At 45.5% G+C, this 24,424-nt stretch overlaps 1 protein-coding gene across 1 annotated transcript; it reads left to right on the top strand.

Moving 5' to 3' along the window:
* The first annotated feature begins 1,499 nt into the window (after positions 1-1,499).
* Positions 1,500-24,424, top strand: LOC119464906 (uncharacterized). Its single transcript, XM_037725779.2, has 4 exons — positions 1,500-1,945; positions 9,271-9,457; positions 22,081-22,222; positions 24,190-24,424. Exons 1-4 carry the CDS (start codon positions 1,780-1,782, stop codon positions 24,274-24,276), a joined length of 582 nt encoding a protein of 193 aa, XP_037581707.2. The 5' UTR covers positions 1,500-1,779; the 3' UTR covers positions 24,277-24,424.

Raw genomic sequence — 24,424 nt, 5'->3', positions numbered from 1 at the left:
GGGCTCCGGAGTGGATGGCGGAATAATAAAACGTCATTGTGTACCCACCAATGCCTGTGCCTCGTTTTCTTGTGACGTCGACATCGCTCTAGCGACGTTATCAGCAACTGTACTTTGGTCTTGCTATGGCCAGGACGCGCGTAATCCGTACTGAAGAAGAAGAACGTGCATGGAAAGAGCGCCGGTCTAAGCAATAGCGTGAATGGGCGCAAAGGCAACGGGAGGCCGCTATAGCCGAAGGCGTGTCGTCCGAAGGAACCGTAACGTTGGATAGCCGCTCTGTGACCGATGAAGAAGAACAGCGTGCCCGGGAGAATCGCCTTCGCGAACAGAAGAGGAGGTGGGCGCGAAGGCACCGGCAACCACTTGCAGTACATCGCAGCGACCACAAAGCAATGGTGACAAAGTAAAGAGAAAATAAAAGACGATAACAACATCGAAGTTATGCGTATGTGTCTTTATTCAATCAATATAGCAAGTAATCGTACATAACTAAATATAATTGTCAACAAGTACAGCTTCGCTGGTATTCCATCTTGACATAGTGGAAGGGTTCTGAATTTTTTTACAAACTCACTATTGCTGAGCCGACGTACTCCTCTCATTGTGCAAAATCAGCCAGCGGGGCCATTTTGGCATAGCGGTGATATAGTTCGTCATGCAGCACTACACAGAATGACGTAGTCCACGCTACAGTCCCTTTCTCATCATCACACGAGCAACAAAATTATACAAACTAGCCTATTTTCAAGGTTTATCACGTTTATAAACAATCCCGCAGCCAAATAAAATAATCTTTTAAGGTAAATCTCAACAGTACAGAGTTCTCTCAACAACTGCCCTTTAAAAGCCGCTGAATGACGCTCCGACTAAAATCTTAAAGCTGCCCGTGTAAAAAAATTGTGTTTTAAAGTGGCAAACATTCTTTTTTTTTAACGCTATAACTTTGGTTTCCTGCTAGACCGTGTTTAGCTGCAAGTACGGAAGACATTTCTCGGCTGATGCACACGGGAGGGCTCTTCCAAGTCCTTCACGCACAAAAGAAAACATAAATAAAACCCTGGCAAGTCGATACGCGCCCTACCGAGAAGTATTTAGCAGGCCCATTCGCTTCGCTCAGAAGAGCTGTCTTAAAGTGTTCCGCTCGTCACATTCTGGTGAAAACGGCCGCCCAACACCCCTCCCCCCCCTCACCCATTAACAAACACGTGCGCACGTTTTCTTTTGTGTGTGTGTGTGATGGCTTGCTACGAACAGCAGGGATTGAAGCACCATCTGGAGTGGCCGGATGATTTGTCAATTTTACTTCTCCGGGAAATCACGCGTAAAGATAGCCAAAAAAAAATAACCAAAAGAAGAGATACGAGTTCAGCACGAAGTGATTACAGAGCCGAGTCTGTGAACAACGACTCAGACGTAGCGGCTTGTATTCGGGATGCAAATGTTCTACAATTTTTCGTCACGAAGAATTCATCGGACGTGCAGCGATTACAGACATGAGTTGCAGTCATTGAATCTTTTTTGTCAGAATGCCACCACGTTTGTTCCACAGCAACGCGAGGAGTGTTCAGTGCAAACGATCATTATATGTCGACGCGGCCGGTTGATGCTGAAATCCCTTCAACGACCCGCAACGAGTCAGGCGTTCCAAGTATCACGTCAAGCCGAGTGCGCGCGCAACTGTGACATTTTTGCAGCTACACACGCATTATTACTTTTTTTCCTATTTTATCACAATATGTATTCTGCCGTGGTTCGAGATCTCCGACCCTTAGTCGTATGGTGGGAGCCGTTACTGGATCGACCATGTTCACGGCGATGCCTTGCTGCGATTTCGGCACGCTAAGTCTTGATCAGAGTCTGAGGATTGCAGTACTCTTCACCATTGCCGTGACCCTCGCGTCCAGCAACAATGAACAAAAAATCCAATTTAAGAGGTGCCCAGGTGAGTTCTCATCATGCAGAACGCATTTCTTTCTTTGGTTTTTGAAGGGACAGATATGGGGCTCTTGGTGTGTAGTGAGAATCCTTGTCAGTGGTAAATGCTGGTGACTTAATTGTGCTGATTTGGTTGTATTGCGTCTCGTAAACCGAGAAGCTCAAAACAATGACGCAACATAAGCCGCAGGAGCACCCACATCACAGCGCAGTGTTTACCAGTACTGTTCTATTTTTCAGCGCTGATATTGAGCAAAAAGCTAGACAGCTGTGGAGTGCTAGCCAAAAATAAAGTAAACTTTTTAAGCAGTAACACATCAATGTTGCGACTGACTTTCTGCCATCAAGTGCACAACACCGCAGGAATGCATTATGTAAACTGAACATTCTGTAATACCTGTGCCGAAAAAAAATTTGGAGGACGCTAAAGCTTCGCCTTCAAGACTGGAACGCGATAGCATTCAAAGATCCTTGACTGTTTCTCACACTTCCGGGCAACTGCAGCTTATGTAACCGTAATGTTTACCGGGAAACGCTGGCGGTGAACGCTATGCACGAAGGCGCGCTTTTTGTTTGAAACGCAGCCTCTTTCGTGGGCCGGCCTTCTTTTATTGTTTGCACCTTTAATATTTCAGCCTGAGAACATTTAGCATAAAAGGCGTGCGCTGTCGGTGTTTTGTTTCATGATAATTGTTTGTGGGCTGTCACTCTCAAAACTCCGAGGAATAACTTTGTAAAGAATGCAAGACAAAGTGTGAGCAACTTTATTGGTAAAATATATTTGGAGGGCCTGCGTGGTTGGGAAGGATTCTCTCGTCCGCGGCCGGCAATGCCGACGCCGACGCCGGATTTTCTGTGCCGCGGGGCCCTAAGCGCTATCGCGTTAAAACCGAGAACTCTCTGCACAGTCACGAGCAATATGAAAGTGAACTGCTATTTTTTTATTGCGATAGCAATTATATGGACACTCAAAGAGGATTTCTGCCGTCGCCGTCGCTGTGAGGTTCCGTATGACTGACGTCAACGGCGATGAAATCGTCGCCGCGCCGGACGCTGTATGTGCTAGCAACGCCTCCTTTATAGGAGGCGTTGGTGCTAGTGAAAGAGCGCGAGGGACGCGCGCTTTCACGCGGAGCGAACGCACGGCGGAGAACAAACGCGCGTTCTGCGCCGTGCTCCCTGAAGGGCTGCAGAATTAAGCGTCTCTTTCCTCCTTTACAATCACCATATATAGAGAGCAAACGCGACTTCTTCCGTCGCGCGGAAAGCCGTTGGAGGGGGGGGGGGGGGGGAAGGGAGGCGACGATTAGCTGCGGCACCAAATGCGTATTTATATAAAAAGTTGTCGCAGTTTCACCTGAAAGGCGAAGCATCAATTGCGAAAGCAAATTTGTAGAGAGCTATACGGAGTAATGATATCAGCTTTATCAGCTGTATAAACTTGGACATGCAGCAGCACCGGCAACGCGCAGAACTGTTGTCGACGCCGTCGGCATTTTGCCCGCGTTCGCTCAAAATGCCTGCGGCGTTGGTGACTGTTGCCGGAGCCTCTGATATAAATAGGCACTCCTCCCCCCCCCCCTCCCCCACGGCCTCTCGCGCGTCGGAAGAAGACGCGATTGCTCTACATATATGGTGATTGTAAAGGAGGAAAGAGACGCCTACTTCTGCAGCCCTTAAGCGAGCACGGCGCAGAACGCGCGTTTGTTCTCCGCCGTGCGTTCACTCCCCGTGAAAGCGCGCGCCCCTCGCACCCTTTCACTCGCACATACAGCGTTCGGCACGCGGCGACGATTTGGCGCTGAGCCGTGCTCCCTCAAGGGCTGCAGAAGATAGCGCCAACCTTTCCCTTTCCCTCAAGAACCACTTACCACCGGCGACGATTTCATCTCCATTGACGTCATACGGAACCTCACGGCGACGGCGACGGCGACGGCAGAAATCTGCTTTTGAGTGTCCATATAATTGCTATCGCAATAAAACGTTGCGAAGCGAGAAGGTGGTAAAGACTTCCAACGCTGCTCGATGAGTTTCCCGTTCTGGGGCGCTATTCTGTAAGAGTCTATAGCTAGTGGACTGTCCATTTCGCCATTTCGGCGACCGTTGATTCGCTGCTGCTTGAAGTGCAGGAAGGTGCCAGCCATTCTCCTTCCTGCACCTCAAGCAGCAGAAAATCAACGGTCGGCGAAATGGACAGCCCACTAGGTAGACTCTTACGGAATACCGCCCCTGATCTCGTCGAAGACCTCCGAGCCGCCCCCAGAGGCCCTGGCAACAGTCACCAACGCCGCGCGCGTTCGGTGCGAACGCGGTCAAAACGGCGACAGCGTCGACAACAGTTCTGCGCGTTGCTGGTGCTGCTGCATGTCCAAGTTTATATAGCTGGTAAAACTACTATCCTTACTCCGTATAGCTCTCTTCTAAGTTGCTATCGCAATTGATGCTTCGCCTTTCGGGAGAAACTGCGACATTTTTTTAAGCAACGATTACTCGTGATATGTGAATTGGAATTGAACTTGTTAGTGAGCAAAGTGTAGCTTTTCCAATTGACATTTAGACTTACTGAACACTTTTAAGCGAGCCATGCGTGTCTAATTACTACAGCCTCGTGAATGCCAACTTTAGTGTTCCCTTTCATATTCATTGAGAGCTTACGTAATATTCAAATACACCTGGATGTTCCTTAACGCACAGCGGGTTAAATCGCAGCTGAATTGAAGCTTTCGCTTGCCGCTCTATTTATAACACTTACCAAAGTGCCTTAACGGGTATGGACTTCTGGAGCTCTGCACAAGGTAGAGGATTCAATAGCGAGTGGCACTGGCTTGGTCTGAGGTTTCGATAATGAAGCAGGGCACAAGCGCTGAGTTAAGGATATTTTGGTGCCCCATAGACTATCCCGAAGGCCAAGAAGTTACCACGAAACTCTTCATTGCAGCATCCCTTAGTGTGTGTCTTTTGGGCGCAAAGCCCAGTAAAATATTACTTTCCATGGTGCAATTCGGCTCGCATTAAGAAGGAGGGAATTTTCCCAGCTGATGCAGTTTTACGCTCGAAAGTTAGACACATGCCGACACCATGCAATGCCTCTGTAGACGCTTCAGGACTAACATTTACGCAAGACAGGTTGCCAGCCTCGTAAATATTATCTGCATTCCGTCGACATTGAAATGCCACCACCGCTGTGGACAGCCAGACCTGTGATCTATTTCACAACAGCAGAACACTACTACCCGGGTACACAGTGATGCATAAGAAACTGAGGAAAACTTGGGATACCCTCGGCAGCTGGCCCGAAGTAGTACAAGTGGGATCCCAATGGGCTAGGAAGCCTTGTCAAGCTCGCTAGGGCTTTTACTTCCTGGCTCTCCGCTCTTTGAAGCGGAAATAAAGTGATTGTTCGTTTGATTGATTGATGGATTTATTGATTGATTGATTGATTGATTACCATGCCATCGCCTTCACGATCGAGGCTCACTTTCATATTGATTTCAACTTTGTCATCGTCATTGCCTTCAAAACTTGCCTTTAATTTTCCTCCTTGTGTTGAACGACTAGTTGGCAGGAAATAGCCTTTTCTACAGAGCAGATTCACACTTACTTTATCAGATGCATACCACCATAATATCCGCGACAAAAGCTCTTGATGAGCGGCAAATACAAGCAGTCTCATTTACCGTGTAATTCGTACACATCAGCATTGTTGCGATTGGGGGCACTCATCGGAAAACGTGGAACACCTTCTACTTAGCTGTCCCCGATAGGCCTCATGCGAAACGTACTAAACCGAATTGATGACCTGGCACTTAACATACAAAATCTTCTTGAATAGTTCAATAATGAACTACTTTGAAGTATTCGGTTGAATTCCTAGGATATAGGGACACTGTCAAAATGTTGATCTACGGTGAACTCTAGTCTTTATATTCCACACGCGTGCGCATGTGTGTGTGTGTGTGTGTGTGTTCATGGGTGTGCGCTCGTGCGTGTGTGAGCGTGACTGTGTATGTGCGTGCGTGAGTCTGTCGTCCCTGTTGGTGGCTACTCAAGTAAGATTCTGTGTTTGTGTGTCTATTTAGGGAAGTACGTTGACGCATTATGTAGTTCGTTGGGCGCATAGAGGCAAAACTGTCTGGAAACATTTTTCTGTCTTTCTTAATGTCACTATGTGAAATGCCCGGCAAACACTAGAAGGCCATTTCGCACAGTCTATAGTTCATAAGCCCATGATAAATGTCACACTTATTTTTGTGCTCATTATTTTTACTTGTTATTTATCTCTTTTATTTATTATTTATCGATTCGCATACATTTGTTTGCGGACTGATACACCTCGAATGTATCACCTCACCTATCATCACAATTTATTCATTTAAGAGTTTACCTACCGTTGTGAAGAAGGCCGTGACGCATTGCCCTTGTTTCCAATATTTCCAATCCATAGTAAATTTTCACTTTCCAATTCAAATTAATTTGTTAAGAACATGAGCAGGGACAAAAATATCCGGTGAGCTTGACAGGGGACCTGACCCCTTTAATTAGTATGACAGCAGTGCAGCCCACATAAGAAATATGAAAATAAAACATAAAGTAATCACGAAAAAAATACAAACATACATGACTACAAACAAATATACATATCTACCTATACACACGCATATATATATGTATATATATACATATTATAAATACACATACATCAGAAGTAAACGAGCTCAGTGCAGCACATTCTTGGACAAGTACATACTAACAGATATGTGCATGTTCACATTTATATCCGTACCCATACATACATCGATTCCTGTTGGTAATACAGCCTAATTGGAGAGTTTGAGTTGCAGGAGACTTCGAAATTTTGAGAAATAACTTTCTTTCCGAGATTGCACTGTGTAAAGTAAGGACTGTTCGCCATAGTTTGTTCTAGGTTTGGGTGCCAACCACTTTTTTGCTCGTCTCGTTTCCCAGATGTCCGTGTTTCCGAGAAGATTATTAGATCATATATGAAGGTTACGCTACTGTTTTGCTTGAGACAAGACCGATAATTTAAAAGCTGCATTGCATTCGCAATGCAACGAACGGCTCTTTTTTCGGAGCAAGTGCAGTTTCTTTATCTGAGACATATGCCTCTTGTGCGCCAAGTAATATTGTATTTTTTAGAAAACTAGTGAGTTATATAGCAGCTGACTAACTTTACCGAGAAGCATATGCTTCATGGGCGAGATAACACCTATTGAAGAAGCCATTTTAGATTTCATACATTCTGTTTGCTCATTACCATGTTGATTCTGTAGCAAAAATTATTCCTAAAGACTTCACGAAGTCAACGCTCCTAATAATTATGTGCCCAAGTTAACATGCATACTCTTATCTCTTGGTTTTTGACCTTTTGAGAGCGTAGACGACAACTTCACTTCAAGAAACGTTTATTTTTAACTCATAATAGCACATTCCTTTAATTTCGTAAGTCATTCATTTACCTTGTATATCGCTATTTCAGATCTGCCAGTTATGAAAATCGTCATATCGTCTGTATATGAGATTATTTGGACTCTACTAACAATCTTTACTATATAATTATATAGACTAAAAGTAATATTGGCTCCGTTATGCTTCTGTGCAGGCACCTGTGTATATTCTCGGAGCTGAAGACGATGCGTTATTAATATTTATAAATTGATTTCTGTGTGAAAGACACGATTGGAATAGCGTGTGCCGAAGTCCCCGAACTCAATATTTGTTTAACTTATACAGCAACCATTCATGGTCGAGCAGATTGAATGCCTTTGCAAAATCAACAGAAATGCCAGTGGTTAGTTCTGTATTATTGAGTACTTCTATGATAATTTTCGTCTGTGTCCGAAGAGCTGCTTTTGTCGTTCGGTGCTTCCTAAAGCCGTGCTGAAAATCATGGATGTGCTTGTTTTATTGATGTATTTATTTGTTAGTTATTTACTTAAGTGCCCTAAAGGCCCAGTAGGGAATTACATGGGGGGGGGGGGGCAGTACAAAATCGTTGCGTCCTTCATAACAACACCGGAGCAAAAGAAAAAACACATACAGGTCATTAAGACATGAGATTAGCCTTATTTGTAGCAATTTTTCGATACCTTTTGAAAAAATATCCAGTATTGACACAGGGCGATAAATAGCGTGTTTTTATTACCCTGCTGAAATATAAGTCTTACTTAAGCCACATGCATGCCTTAAGAGTCTACGCTGAAGCTTAACATCACGTTATAAGTCTGCGTAATTACGGTGCATATAATGTCGAGTAATGGCAATGTAAATGTGTTCAAGGAACAAGCTGCTTAGAGCAACTTTTAGCCCTGAAGGCCATCCATACTTTCTGGATAAATTAAGATTGATTGATTGATTGAGTACAAATTTGACGGCTTCTACTTGAATACTGTCGGCGTCTCTTGATTTGCGGTTTTTAATTTCGCTTCATCAATACTTCTTTTTGGGCGAGTTGGTACATCTTGAAAGTTTGGGTGACAGCGCAAACAGACGACCACAAGAAGGAGAAGAAAACTTCTGCACGGACAGTTGATGTAAGAAATAGGGAAGGTTTGCTATTTTTGTCTTGTAAAGGAAAACCATAATCACTACTAGCGTGGTTGTCCTGACAGCATTGCTGAAAAAACTGAATTATTAAAGGCTGTGGGTATATTATCTCTTTATATTATCGGTATAATTATTGAGGCATTAGGATGCAATAGACTATTGAGCTTAAGAGTCTTAAGAAATTAAAAATCTTGGCTGTTTTTAATTTTGATGTGAGTTTGTTTCTATAAGATTTAAACTCCTGAAGAACTAGAAGATCCTTTTATTTTACAAACTTCGCGTATAAGCTGTTCTCATACTCTAGGTCAATCAATAAAAATGATAACGGATAGGGCGACTAAACACGCTCACGCACTTGATTGATCACTGCCACTAACAGCACTGCTTAATGAAATGCGTACAAATTGAAGACGTCTTGAAAAGAGTGTAGGTATTTATTTAAACATCTTGTTTGTGTGTATTCTAGCAGCATACCTAGTGATGCGCCAAAACGTCTGTATGAAACTTTTTTTTTTCTTTCTTTTCTCTGGAGCCGAAATGGCTTAGATTATTATATTATATGTCTGGGAAAGCACGAACCAATGTTCGCATACTTCGTAAAGTGATTCTTACATTTGGCCCGTAATTCCTCATATAGTCTTTCGCGGTGTATTCTGCTGCTGATTTGTGGGACTTCCGCCTATGTGCCACGTCGTCTCACGCAATCGAAGAGACCCCGGAGGTAAGGCTTCTTATAATCAATTTTGACATTTTATACCTCGTTCACAGACCATCAGGATGCGAAGGACATTGAAATAACGAGCGCCGTAGCGAGAGACGTGGAAGTCGGAAAAACCATCAGCGTCGACGTGACCGTCTTGGCTAAAAAGGAATTCAAGACAGATCCTAAGCTCGCCTTGACTATAACCACGTCGAATCAGGTCAAACTGCCTTGCGTGTTCAACGTCGGCTCCTGGTACGTACACGACTTCGGAAGACTACCTGTAGCGACCACTCTTTGACGGTGGTCTCGACGTTGTTAGCGACTGTTCCCCGGATCCACTTCAGAGGTCGCGGAACGCAGAAGCGCCCATTACAAAGCGAGTTGAAGATACATGGATGCCGACATAGGAAGGGAGGGGGGGGGGGGGGCTAACCGATAACAATAAATCACTTATTTTCTCTTTCTAGAAAGCCACTGCACTGAGCAGCTGAGCGGGGTGCATGTGCCACGATTTGACACATTAGCAAGAGTTGTTCTTAGAAGGTATTGAAACAATGGAGATGCGTAAACGCGATATGCATATTAACGGGTCCCTATCAAAACGTCGAAAATCAAGAGGCCGACTTATGAAAAGGCAGAACTTCAGAACGCTGAAAAATTGAAATGCCGAAAAATCTAAATGCCGAAAAGACAAGACGCCGAAAACCACGTGAAAAAGAAATGACGCGATTTATGACTACTCTGCATTTGTTCGTTTTCTGCCATATCGCTTAATTTCCACTGACACGAGCCTCCTTAACTGGTTCTGCAAAGGCACCGGTATCAGTAGATTAAACTTGTGTAAAATTCCGTATTTTTCTATCGGTCGTAAGGATAGGCATATCAGTCGGACAGGAACAACTCTATGGGTCAGCAGAAAAAAGTGTTCAGAGTACAAGAGCAGCAGCAATGTGCAGAAGGGCAAAAGCAAAACTTAGCTGCAACGACGGTTATGTTTACGTGCTTGACAAGAAATTAGGTTCTAGACACTATTGGAAGGCGCGAGAAGCGAGGCGAATGCAACGCTAGAGTGATTACCGACCGTCCTGTAGAAAGTACGCACAAGGTCATCTCGAAGACAGTGACCCACGCAAGCCACGCTCCGGACACCTGCAGAGCTACAGTTCTTAAGCGTCTTCCGGCTCATCACCACCATGAAAAGGGAGCAAGCTAGAGTCGAAGACCGACATCGAGGGAGCGATCAGAGGCCAACGCCGCGGCTCACAAAGCACGAAGCAAAAGTTGCGCGGAAATCGTTCGGCAGCTGCGCTCGGCAACCGAGGCAATGTCGACGTCCAAAGTTTTCCACGCGGAATTGCACACACTCTTATCTGTCTGAAATGCAATAAACAAGGAATCGCTCTGCTATGCGATGAGATATGCAGAAATATAATTTTTCCTTTTTTTTGAAAACTTGAACCATGAGAACGGAACCTTCCATAGCTATTAGAAAAGAGGGCGAAAGCACGTGCACATCGTACAAGGCCGGCGGAACCTTTATCTTGCCGAGATACTTTATATTCCACTGTAGCTAGGTGATGCCGGCATTTTGATGTTTCGATGTTTTGAGTTTTCGGCATTTTAAATTTTCGGTTTTTCATATTTTTCGGCTTTTTGAATTTTCAGTGTTTAAAATTTCGGCATTCCGATAATTTGTCATTTTGATTTTCGGCGTTTTGAATGCCACCCCATATTAACTGTGGTAAATTAGCGCAAAGCGACGGACAAAAAGAACAAAGTTAACAAGGTCGGGCGCTACTAGCAACTTGCGATACATGAGATTGGTATGTTTCTTCTTGACAAATGTTTCGAGCACTGCAGAAAGAGTAAAACGGATCACCTGCTTTAAAAAATTTTGTGCTACAGCAAAAGACATTCCACCTATCGGGACTTCAAAATTCGTAAGTACTGTATTTATTGAAGATTTGCTAAAGGCTTTAAGCTGTAAAACGTAGAGTATTAGCTGCCACAACCTAAGGTTATATACAAGGATACAGTATTAATAATACGATACTTATAAAACAGGGATGTAGTGTGAGAAAGGTGAGGTACCTTAGATGTTATTCTATTTACACCTTTATGTAGCGAAGAAACTTTGCTGAATATCTTCTCATTCTGTGATTTCCCCAGAATACTCGTATATCCCCAACTAAACTTTATGCCCGGTGAACGTTTTTTTTTTCTCGATGTAATGCAACTGGTACGTGGACGCAGAGGAAGAACAAGAACACCACACTGATAAATATCTGGTTCATTACCTTACGAGTGAAGAGGCTGAACGTAGAGTGAAAGATGCGAATAAGAGGAGATCAATGAGGAGAGGACAGTCATGCGGGGCAGCCGCCTACCTCTTCCCCGCCATCGGGCCGCCACGCCGCGCCCTCCTCGCCTTCCTCCCGTTTATCAGTGGCCCTGTCAATAGACGCACGCGGAGCAGCCGGAGGGGCGAGGGAAAGAGCGCGCGTCAGCAGCAGAGGCGGAGAGACGCATAGAAGCAGCGCCGCCGGCCTAGCCTCGTTAGCCTCCCAGCAGGGCTCAACTCTATAGTCGGGTACAACTTAAGAAGACAGGAGAGGCCCCGCCCAGATGACCGAAGCGCAGCAGCCGATTTCATCCGCGACTAAAGAAATAGTCCCGCTGACGCGACTCGCCCCGGCTTGAAGCACGGGCTGCCATGTTCCCCGTCGGCGGGGACACCGGCCGTCCGGCTCATGACGCAAGTCTTTAGTGCGCGCCCATTGGCGGAGGCTCGTATGCATCCGCCTTTGAGGGGGCAAATGCCGCTGCCTTCTAAAGTTGTACCCGACTATTACAGTGGCTAGAATAGGGAAGTGTGATTACCGCCCGGCGGCTCCTATGGCAACCACCGTCGCCGCTTGTGATGCATCCGCCAGAGGGCGCTCGCACTCGTTTATACGTCAAGCTGCGCGCCCGATACGAATTGGTCCGCGAGTTTCTCCCGCTTTCTGTTGGAAATTCTCGTGCGAAGTAATGTTTCGTGCTGTGCCGACAAGTGTTCAGGGATGAGCCGCCGTCAAAGTCGCTGTTTTGTGCCTGTCTGCACGACTGGTTACAAATCGTGCAAAAAGAAGTCGCTCTTCGGGGTACCGTAAGACGAGGAGACGTACCGAAAGTGGCAGCGCAACATACCTCGGGTGAACAAGCCACTCGAACGAAATGCCGCTTTGTGCGAACTGCATTTCGATTCGCAGTTTGTGTCGCGTCACTTTGAACACATCATCAGTGGTGAGCTGGTGCGCCTGGAAAGGAGCAGGCCGGATGCGCTACTGACGATCTTTCCAAACGTCCCCAAGTACATCTCCAAGCCAGTGCCTAAGAAAAGTAATCCGAAAGAAATGTTGGACCCACAGTTTGCACCTCTGCAAAAAAGAAATAGCGAATCGACGTGGCCTCACCCGACACAATGGATGAAGCACCCACGCTTGCCGCCAACTCTGGATTACCAAAATGTGATCGTGCCTTCCAATCAGTGGGGTAAGCACATTTTTTTCTGAAACTTCCCTTTTTATCGCATATAGCGTCTGCATACTGGGGCCAATCATGAGCTTGCTTCGCGCCCAAAAGCTTGTGCTGTTTCGTTGCGGGGACAGCATGATCGAACACTAAGTGTTTGTACGTGGTGTCGAGCTCTCACTTGATGAGCACTGCGATCCTCCATCCCTCCTAGAGGCTGTTGACAGCATGCAGCTCTGTTCTGACGCTGCGCGGTCGGTGGAGTTCCCTCTTGCGCGCAGCTCCAACATGACAAGCTGGCATGAAAGCCTCTACCCCACGAAGTGCAAGGGGCTTGTAAGTGGCCCTGAGAAGTGCTGCATCGCCTCCAAGTACCTCAGGAGCCTATTGCTCAACCAGAGGTGTCGACCTAGGCAGCTAAAGCGTAAGGAAAATTACGCCAGGAAGCTATAGGCAAGGACCCAAGCTACGGCACGCCGCCTAAGAGCCAAAGCGAAAAGCTTGGACGATGCTCTCGCGCAGCAAAAACAGGCAAATCACGCGATTGAAGAAAGTGCACTGAAGAAGAAAATCGAGAAGCTCCCACCCAAACAGAAGACAGCAATCATGCAGTGCTTTGAAGCTGCAAAAATGATCAATAATTGCACCATATTTTGCTTATAACATACCAGTTTTCAAGAAATCTTGCAAACGTGAAAATTTTGAGCGAGCCAAGGCAACTCTTATGTAACATAATCATCGGTGCATGCCAATTAAGGGCAGTTACATATATTTAAGTGAAATCCGATTGCATCTTTCTTTAACGAAAAACTCGGACTCAATTCATCTTTGCAAGCAAGAACAGTTGTTTTCGTTCAAGCGTGCGTTTATAGACAGTAATTTCTGCGTAAAATAAGACCGCAGTGAAGCAAAACTCGAGGCGTGTCCGCGCGGCCTACGAGGTAAACATGCCAAGACGGCCTAGATCTCGCAAGCAAATGACATGTTGTACGCGAATTTATAGGGCTCATATGTCGCTATAATATTGCTGCGATCTTCGCGAACACGAGTGGCTGAGCAAGATGTGCCATTCGAGGTAAAGAAAAGGTAATTCGCATCGCGAATCGGGGGCGCTTATCCGGCTAGTCGATCATCGGGCCTGGTCGGGCGACGTGAATACAAGCGTCAGCGCCGCCTTGCGGCTGCATCTGAAACGCGCACGCGAGCGGCGGGGCCTTCGTCACACTTCCCTATTCTAGCCACTGTACGACTATAGTCGGGCGCAGCTTCCAGCATGCTTGCCACGCTAGCGTCGCAGCCGGGCCCAACTATACTCGGCGGGAAGGCGGCATAAAGGAAGGTCGACTCGCGCAAGAGAAGAGAGATAGCAGGGGCTTAGCCGGCCGGGAGTGAGGAGAGGCCGCGAGCTCAAAGAGACGGCGACGCTCGAGTCAATGCTGATGATGATAGTTCTTTTCTACACGCGGGCACGATCCTGGGGGACCTAGCCCTTAACATCTTTGCTGTAAAAGTTTGAAATACACTACACTAACAACGCCAGGGCTCGTTAGTTCCTTGGTGAGAGTGACTGCGTGTTATAACTCCTCCTTATTTAGATTTGTCATGCTTCAGAAGAGAACACTTTCACACTGATCGTGCCCAAGCCAAGTGTGTGCTAGAACTATCCAAAAGCTGTCACACGCACGTCACAGACGCCATATTTCCCATAATTTCATATCCAATATTCCCAGATGAACATATGGTATCCTGTATAAAAATGTGTATGTTGTCATATGACATATTAGTTTTTTCTCGTTTTTGTTTGCGTTTTTTCGGGCAGCTAGGTAGGCTTCCTTTATTCTTAAAGCACACGTGTGCTGCCAGTGACTAAGCCCAACGGAATAATCGCAGTCGGTCAGTCCGGCATATGGCACGTAAAACAACTCGTTTTGAAACGAACACTACGGGAAACGCAACACCGCTGGCCTGTCGTCTGTTTGCACATGGAGACACCATTTGTGTTGGAAAAGAGATACACTTGAAGCGAAGTGTCTTTTTTCGCCCACGCGACACGGCATGGGGAAAGTATTGTAAACAAACGCGGCGCTCAACGCAGGCTACAAAGTAGCGGCTATAGAGTGTTTGAACAGCGGCTGACCCATACAAGGGGCGGTGAACTCTTGCGTGTTCTCAGGCCACGTGAAAACCTCCGCGCTTCTGCTTCAAGTAACTCGACACAGCGAATGCTGGCTCCAAAGATGTGGCACTTACGTCATTTTGACCGTTGTGCGAAACCTCAGAGTGTCTGTGATATCGTTGAGCGTCAATAGCGTAACCAAAAACGAGGACCATAACGCGAGAGATGTATTCAAAGTTTAGTTGTTATTCTAAACGTAGTGGCTGGCTCTGGGAGTTCAAAAAAAAATGGGTCAATGAGGACAGAGCTATAAGCACTAGAAAGGAAAGGGAGTATGCCTGACACAAAAGGGGTAACGTTCTGTAACAGAAAATGCAAATCAATCATATTCAAGCTAATATGTTTGGACGGAGTGTAATTGAGCAGGCTATCCACGGCATAGACTGCATTACTGTCGTATTTAAAGTGAGAGAGTAGGTACCCAAGGACATTAAACGCGGGTAGCACATAAGGATTGAAAATATTGTATAGGAAAAGATGGGGAAGTGGGAGGTGTTCTTCTCGAAAACTTTATTGAGTGAAATAACTACTAGTCTCCTCGGTTCTCATGCTTTGCCTTTTGGGAGGGGGGGGGGGGGGTTGTCAGGGCTAAATGCAGCACTGGAGCTCACTTGGTTAGCTCAAAGCAAGCGTAGTTCCAGAGATCTATAATGTCTTCGAGACACATGGCTTGCAATGAAACCACGTAGGATGATGATGAGCAGCAGGAGGAGGATATTTATGATGATGATGACGTCAATGATGAAACTCTGCTTTCCTAAGCGAGAGGTAGTTCAATTGTAATTCTTCGCTATCATCCTCATCATCATAATCATCAGGCTATATTTATGTCCACTGCAGGACATAGTACTGATCAAATAAATACAACGCTGAGCGCAAAACAATAACATCAAGGAACGTTGGCCCGGTGCTACAGAACGTCAGACTAGACTACCTGAAGTTCAAGTAAGCTTCAAAGCAAGTAAACAGTTGAGCTAGAGTGGGCTAGCATTACCCCGCAGGGGCGTCTGCGCAAGTAGGCGTTTGGTGAGTTGCGCCACCACGTACCCGAGCACACGAGGGTTGGACCCTCCCGCGTGTAGCCGTGCGCGGCTTAGCCGTGTCCGGGGAAAAGGGGATCCTGGGGGTTGAGTCAATACCGGGGTTTGGACCTTTATGGCCCCTCGGTGGACGCAACACAGCTCTTTGGCCTCCGCTTCGCGTAGACGGCACCCCCGGACTGACCCACCCGGGGGAAATCGGTAGTTGCCCTATCCTGTCCTTTTCTACAATCTTTGTCTTTTTCTCTCACTTTCAATCTTTCCTGTCCTCTCTTTATTTTCCTTTTACTTCCGACTTCATGGGCAGCAAGGGTTAACCTTGTGCATTATATCCAGCCTTGGGTATAGGTATTTGGTTATAGTGGGGATGCACCGTTGGCGTGCCCAGAACTGAATCGTTTGTCCTGTGTCGTCCCCTAGTTGGGCTCCATGGTGGGTGGCGGCCATCCCTGCCGAATATAGCTATCTTTTCATGGAATACAATTTCCCTTCACTCCCTGATCGCTCCCTCAAGAGGGGGCGCACCGATGAAACCTTTAATTTCTTCATGCAGCCAAAAGAAATCTTCCCAAAGTATCATGTAATTCACAGTCAGCACGAAACCAAGACAGTCCGCACAATATCTCCTTTTGTTGTCTCAAAATCTTTGACAGAATCCCTAGGCCCAGGCTACAAAGTAACTAAGATGGGAAGCGGCGACCTTCTTCTTGAAGTTCGTGACAAGACCCAATACAGCAAATTATCAAAACTCATTGCTTTTGGAGACATCCCTGTATCAGTTGGCCCACACAGATCATTGAACACTGTCCGCGGTGTCATCTCTGAAGATGACCTAATCGATCTTAGTGAAAGCGAGCTACTCGAGGGGTGGCAAGATCAGAATGTAGTAAAGGTCCAAAGAATCACCATCAGGCGCGATGACAAGCAAATCCCAACAAAACATGTAATCATAACCTTTGGAACGAGTAACCTCCCAGACTCGATAGAAACTGGATACTGCAAACTCCGTGTACGGCCATACATCCCGAATCCGCGCCGATGCTTTAAGTGTCAGCGGTTCGGGGATGGTTCGCAAAGCTGCCGAGGGCGCACCACCTGTGCAAAATGTGCATCCAATGAGCACTCGTCTGATACCTGCACTTTCACCACCCACTGTGCTAACTGTGACGGAGATCACCCAGCGTACTCCCGTTCGTGTCCATCGTGGAAAAAAGAAAAGCAAATCATCGAACTAAAAATCAAATTCAACCTATCATTCCAAGAGGCACGTAAACGTTTCTCGACGAACAACCAGTCTAATCCGTCCTACACCGATGTGGCGCGCCGGGGGGCAACGTCACATCATTCGGCGGCCGCCCAAGTCACACGGAGTGTGACGGCGGTCACGCCATCAGCCCCCCTGGCTGGAGCAGCCAGTGCTGTTCCGCCCCCTGCCAAGGAGGGCCAGCAGACCCGCGGGTCTGGGGGACCCAGGGCCACTGCCCGTGCAGATAGGCCCGAAACCCGTGCAAACGTGCCCGCTGAGCGGGCACTATCCACCGCCTCAGACGAGGTGATGGATACAACAAACAAAACACCAGCGTCTCAGACGCCCAAAGAACGGCGCAGCTCCCTCGAGCGCGCCGGGAAGAAAGGGAAAACCCCCATCACGGGGCCTGGAAAGGCCTCGTGAGCTAGCCTAATTTACCTCTCTTAGACACACAGCACAAAACACATATAAAATGGATACACAGATAGTACAGTGGAATGTTAGGGGTTTACTCCACAATCTAGATTACATTAAGGAACTCCTACATAAGTACAATCCAAGGGTGCTGTGTGTCCAAGAAACACATCTTAATTCTTCCCACACGAACTTTCTCCGGCAGTATGCCATTTACCGAAAAGACCGCAACGACGCCCTTGTCTCGTCGGGCGGTGTGGCCATAGTAGTAGATAAAGGTGTTGCTTGCCGGCAAATACAGCTTAAAACGCCTCTAGAGGCAGTTGCTGTCCGTACAGTACTTTTTAATAAGATGATCACAATTACCTCTTTATACATCCCCCCGAACTACCACCTGTCAAAACAGAATTTCACAGTTTTATCTGTGAACTGCCCGAGCCTTATATTGTCATGGGCGATTTTAATGCACACCACACCCTTTGGGGAGATCGTCGCTGTGATGCTAGAGGGCGCCTAGTAGAAAGCTTCCTCCTCTCTACAGGTGCATGCTTACTAAATAAGAAAGAGCCTACATTTTACAGCATGGCAAACAAAACATATTCATCTGTTGATTTAAGCCTTGCATCTAGCACGCTCGTACCATACCTAGAGTGGAACGTGATTAAGAATCCATATGGGAGCGACCATTTTCCCATTGTCATAAATTTAACAAAAGCAGATGAGTGCTCTCCACGGGTCCCCCATTGGAAAGTCGAGTCAGCCGACTGGAAGCGTTATAAAGTACTAACGCGCATGAACTGGGAAGACATCTCTACACTTCCTATCGATGATGCAGTGGCGTATTTGACAGCGTTTATTGTTGATGCGGCGTCAATATGTATCCCCGAAACAAATGGATCGCCTTCTAAACGACGTGTTCCCTGGTGGAATGATGAATGTAGAGAAGCGCGAAAAAAACAAAATAAGGCTTGGAATCAACTCCGCGACTCTCCGACTACAGAGAATCTTATCAGCTTCAAGAAAATAAAATCTGAAGGAAGAAGAACACGCCGCCGTGCCAAAAGGGAAAGCTGGCAGAGATACATCTCCAGCATAAATTCTTATACAGATGAAAGAAAAGCTTGGACTAGGGTAAACAAGATAAAAGGCCGTGAAACTCATCCTCTACCATTAGTGAACACACAAGGAGACACTCTTGAGGCCCAAGCTGATTCTCTAGGAGAACATTTTCAGTACATTTCCAGTTCATCCCATTACTCAGATACATTCCTGAGACACAAGCGACAAGCGGAGCGACTGCCTCTGGATCGCAAAGGAGACAGAAATGAACCCTACAATCGTCCATTTAACATGGCAGAATTTCAGGCCGCACTAAATTGTTGTAATAAATCTGCCCCTGGAAAGGATCGAATACTTTACGAGATGATAAAACACTTAAACCCCCAAGCACACAAAACACTCCTATCGCTTTTCAATGCCATATTCTCTGCCAGCTATATTCCGTCCGCCTGGAGGGAAGCAATAATAATACCTATTCTTAAAGAAGGCAAGGACCCGTCTTCAGCCAGCAGCTATAGGCCTATAGCCCTAACAAGCTGCTTATGCAAACTATTTGAGAAAATAGTAAACCGACGCTTGATTCATTGTCTTGAAATCAACAAAATACTAGACCCTTTTCAATGCGGTTTTAGAGAGGGTAGATCCACAACTGATCACCTTGTCCGCATCGAGGCGAACATCAGGGATGCCGTTGTGCACAAACAGTTATTATTATCGGTATTTCTAGATATGGAAAAGGCATACGATACAACTTGGCGTTTTGGAATTCTCCGTGATCTGGCTGCAATGGGAGTCCGAGGCAACCTCTTGAGAGTGATTGAAAGCTATCTATCTAATCGCACGTTCCGTGTTAGGGTTGGTAATATCCTATCTCGTCCATTTACTCAAGAAACGGGTGTACCACAAGGTGGTGTACTGAGCTGCACTCTATTCGTTGTGAAAATGAATTCGCTCCATACTGTCTTACCTAGTACGATGTTCTATTCGGTGTATGTGGATGACGTACAAATAGGTTTTAGATCATGTAACATTTCTATCTGTGAGCGACATGTACAACTTGGGTTAAACAAAGTATGTAAATGGGCTGACGAGAATGGATTTAAACTGAACCCTCAAAAAAGCACTTGTGTTCTAGAGGTATACTACCTGACCCCTGCATTCATCTTAATGGACAACGGCTATCTGTGAGCCATGAACATAAATTTTAGGCCTCATTTTAGACACTAAATTAACATTTATCCCCCATTTGAAATATCTGAAAGCGAAGTGTCTAAAGACAATGAATCTACTGAAGCTATTGTCCCGGACATCTTGGGGAAGTGACAGGAGATGCCTTTTGAACCTCTACAAAAGTCTCATTAGGTCGCGCCTCGACTATGGAGCTATAGTATACAACTCCGCTGCACCTAGTGCTTTGAAGATGCTAGATTCGGTTCACCACTTAGGTATCCGTCTTGCTACAGGTGCCTTCAGGACTAGTCCTGTAGAAAGTCTGTACGTTGAATCAAACGAATGGTCACTACATCTCCAAAGGACATACTTAAGCTTTGCCTACACCCTGAAGGTTAAATCAGATAGCCAGCATCCATGCCATTCTACCATTCGCGACATGTCCGCGGCCAGGCTGTTCTGTAACCGCCCGGCCACTAGGCCTCCTCTGTCACTTCGGTTGGAAGCACTGTCAGAAGAAACAGGCGTCCCTCTTCTGAAGAATGTTCTAATGGGTCCTACTCGTCTCCCACCGCCTTGGGAGTGGAAGAATATACAGTGTGACATTTCTTTTGTTGAAATATCGAAACGAGCACCTGATACACATATACATTCACATTTTCTTGAACTTCAGGATAAGTATTTTTGTGCTGAATTTTATACAGACGCTTCGAAGTCTCCTGCTGGTGTTGCCTATGCAGCTCTAGGACCATCGTTTTCAATATCCGGTACATTGAATCCACATACAAGTATTTTTACGGCAGAAGCGTACGCGATACTCTCTGCAGTTCAACACATAAAACAAATGAATCTCCCAAAAGCTATTGTGTTCACGGACTCATTGAGTGTAGTCCGAGCTTTAATGAGTGTACGAGAAAACAAGAACACTGTTTTTAACCAATTGTATGCAGTGTTGTGCTCAGCTTATACGGCTAAACAAGTCATCGTCCTATGCTGGGTGCCTGGCCATAGTGGCATAAAAGGCAATGAAGATGCTGACGGGAACGCTACCTCAGTAGTTTTTAGCGACGCCGACAAGAACATACCAATTCCTGCCACAGACCTTAAACCATACTTACGTCAAAAGCTGAAGAAGCACTGGCAGAAACAGTGGGATACCCAGGTATTCAATAAACTGCATTTTATCAAACCAAAATTAGGGCACTGGATATCAGAGAAAACAGCACGATACAAAGAAGTGCTCCTCTGCCGATTAAGAATAGGTCATACCTTCGGCACCCACTCTTACCTACTGACTGGAAGTGATACTCCGTCATGTCGAAGGTGTGGCGACACCCTTACAGTGCTCCATGTCCTCATTCAGTGCAAGGAAATAGAAAGGGAGCGTAAAAAGTACTTTTATTCTGCATACCTCCAGCATATCCCATTTCACCCAGCATTCTTTCTCAGCAACGAACCGCTTTTTAACTTAAACACAGTTTTTAGCTTTCTAGATGAAGTTAACGTCTTAGAAGTAATTTGGCCAGGTCATGCGTAGCAAAGCCTCGCCTTCGAGGCTGTAGCCGCAGTGACATGTCTTTTACCACACGCCTCTCAGCTCTATACTTCAAGAGCCCTGTGGAGGCAGTAGTCCTTGTATGAAACCTATTATATCACCTTTTCGTAGTAAAACTTTTATGCTCATTTTTTATTTTGTCATGAATCATTGTCATTCTATTTTACGCAGTTTACAGCGACCCGTTCTTAGGCCTTTTTACAGCCACATAACATGTACATTAGCAACTCAATTTAATCACTTCATTCATAATACATAAACATTTTATTACCATATGTCATGGCGCTCTTTGGCCATAGCTGGCCCTTGCGCCATTAAACGCCACACATCATCATGGGCTAGCATTACTCAACGTCCACCCTCATTACGTTTAATGATATAGACAACTAAATATTGCATATCACGAATGAATGCAGACTGTTTTCGACTTCTATTCTGCCTTCGAAACATTGGCGCAGTGCATGTTAACAAAAAAAAAGCTATGCACCACATTATTGCACACCAAGTATCAAGTTGTGCTCCACCAAATCTTTAATGATAACGCACAAGTCAACATTAACGAAAGCCGACAGAAGACCGCAATTGACGGTTAATACGCAAGCACGAGAGTAGAGTACATGCAGGAAACGTGTAGACGTTACCATAACAATTGGCCGTTGTTGCTTGTCCCTTGTACTCTTATTTTTTTGTCAACTGCAGTACGTACAAGATGTGCAACGGCATAACCCCTCTCGAGCGATTTCTGGCCGGTGTCTGGGACAACAAATGCCCAATCGAGGCGAAGGAGCACAAGAAAACAATGTCCTACTTCATACCGTGGATCGCAAGATTTGCGATTGGGGTAAGTGGCGAAATACCTAAATGGACACTAAAGAAAAAGAAAATAAGTTGACTATACGGTATGAGTGAACTGCGCATCTATAATAGGTGGTGCCCGAATTCGCGCGTCAGCGACTGCTCTCATCGGACAACATGAACCGATCTCAGAGACTATGCTTTTGTTGGCTGCACGAGACGGAAGCCATTCAGGAGCCACAAACACACCCTAGACGCCATGTTTTAGATACAACCTAAAGGTGATGTCCAAAATATGCCGTCTATGACGTTTTTCTGTTCTACAATCGCTTCCGGCGAATGCAGTTAACAAAAGCAGAGCCTTCAAGATCAGCTTAGAATACTCAAACAAAGCCGTCGCTGGGGAGTAGATTTGGACACTACCTATGTCAAACAAGGGTACTCTTGCTGAAGAGGATGCTTCATAAGAAAAAAACGAAACAAAAAAACGAAACCCATATGGCGACGCCTCCTGGACGTTCGCATAAATGCTTGACGTGACGTCATAAATTCTGACAGTGTCTGCGCATGCCCAGTTAATATTTTTATCGGCACAGATGGGTCTACATCGTATTCTATAGGCGCAAAAGAGTGAATTTAGCAAGTTTCGAGAAAATGAACTGCATCTGGGTGGCTCAAATGCGAGACAATGCTTTAGATTCATGACGTCACACTAACGTACCGGCGGTGGGATTTTGGCGCGGAATTCAAAATAAATGGAAGTATTGCCTTCATTGTTTTTTTATATTATTCAACTTATTACCATCATATCAACGAAAATGAGGTCGTGAAAGAGAAAAAGTGTGTCACTCTGGATTGGTTTACAAGTAGAAGGGGAACTGAGGGGCCAAAGCTTTGTTAGTTATGATCACATGAAGCCAACAAACAATGGAATTACGAAAAACATATGCTTTGCCTCGCTTCCCTTAGATTTATTCTTTCTGGGCTTGGTATATTTCTCTCTGAAGTGATTCAGTCTTTCTAATTTGCGTCCCTTTTAAATTAGTGGCTGTGTAGTTTACAAAATGTCGTCGTAGCTCACCCCGTCGGACCAGATGCCTTCCAAACTTCGCGGGATAGTGCGTATGAGCTTGTATCGATCTAGCAATTTGCTTCCCATGAAACGATTAGTCGAGTTATGTGCATGAACGAAGATGGATAGCTTGGGCGATTAGGTACTCATTCATGTTGAGAGGATCAGAACAAAACTGAAAAAAAACAGAGGACGAAACCAGAAAAAAGGATACTACAGGCGTCGAATCGCATGTAACATTTATTTTAAACATGCTTGCAAATCTATCTTGGAAACAAGAAAGTATTTTGTTTTACAAGCACGGCGACATAATAAACGAAACGTTCGAAGCATAATCAAATAGGCAGAAATGTTCAATTTGGTCTTGTCTCCTGATACGCTTCGACACTTTATTCATTGATAAACTTTAGAGGCGAGCCAGCGCTCGTAATATTTTTGCCTTTTCCTTTGAACTTTTACTTCGTTTTCTCTGTTAAGCTACCAACTTCTACATACGCGAACACATTTATCATAGAGTGCAAGCACCAACATGCCAGTATCGCTAGCTATGAAATATTTTCATGACATTTTGAAAGAACCGTACGTAGGGATAGTAGAATTCGATGTGCACTTGAACACCAATATCACTGGCAGGGATAACTCAGCATTTTCCGAATTACCTGCTTGAACATGAATATCCGCATTGTTTATTATATGCGTACACGCTTGTCTTGCTTCCTAAAAGTGAACGAGTGATATGTTTTCGCACAGCGCATAAAAATATTGTAGTTTTACTTTTGATCGAAACCTCAGGGTATCTCGTGACAAATTTGTTCAATGGTTGCACTAATAGTGATTGCTTTAAAAGCGAACGGCATAGTTCCCTTTGTTCAAAACAGGTTCTTCAGAAACGACATAAGTGGTTCCTTCTGGGTTTTCATGTCTTTTTCGCCATCTTTCAGGACGGCCGTCTTCATTTTCGTGGAGAAATGACGGATGGAGGCAAGCTGGTCGGTTGTCAAGAGTTCGATGTTAAAATAAAAGTGTAGCTTCGAGAATGATGCTTGCGGTTCTCTGTGAGTCCCGCACAAGGAAGCCCGCAACCAGAACTCTTTGCTGTGGACCTTTTCCGAATGCGTATTGAAGCATCTATCTTCGCTTAGCTCGAACATGATTTGTAAAATAAAAATACATTCC

The sequence above is a fragment of the Dermacentor silvarum genome, chromosome 9 (genome assembly GCF_013339745.2).
Source record: "Dermacentor silvarum isolate Dsil-2018 chromosome 9, BIME_Dsil_1.4, whole genome shotgun sequence".
Taxonomy (NCBI): Eukaryota; Metazoa; Arthropoda; class Arachnida; order Ixodida; family Ixodidae; genus Dermacentor; species Dermacentor silvarum.
This window is presented reverse-complemented; position numbering and strand designations above follow the sequence as displayed.

Coding starts and splice junctions, on each gene's coding strand:
- LOC119464906 (XM_037725779.2), top strand. CDS start 1,780: ATGGTGGGAGCCGTTACTGGATCGACCATGTTCACGGCGATGCCTTGC. Junction 1,946..9,270: donor CCAATTTAAGAGGTGCCCAG/GTGAGTTCTCAT, acceptor CCTCGTTCACAG/ACCATCAGGATGCGAAGGAC. Junction 9,458..22,080: donor GTGTTCAACGTCGGCTCCTG/GTACGTACACGA, acceptor TGTCAACTGCAG/TACGTACAAGATGTGCAACG.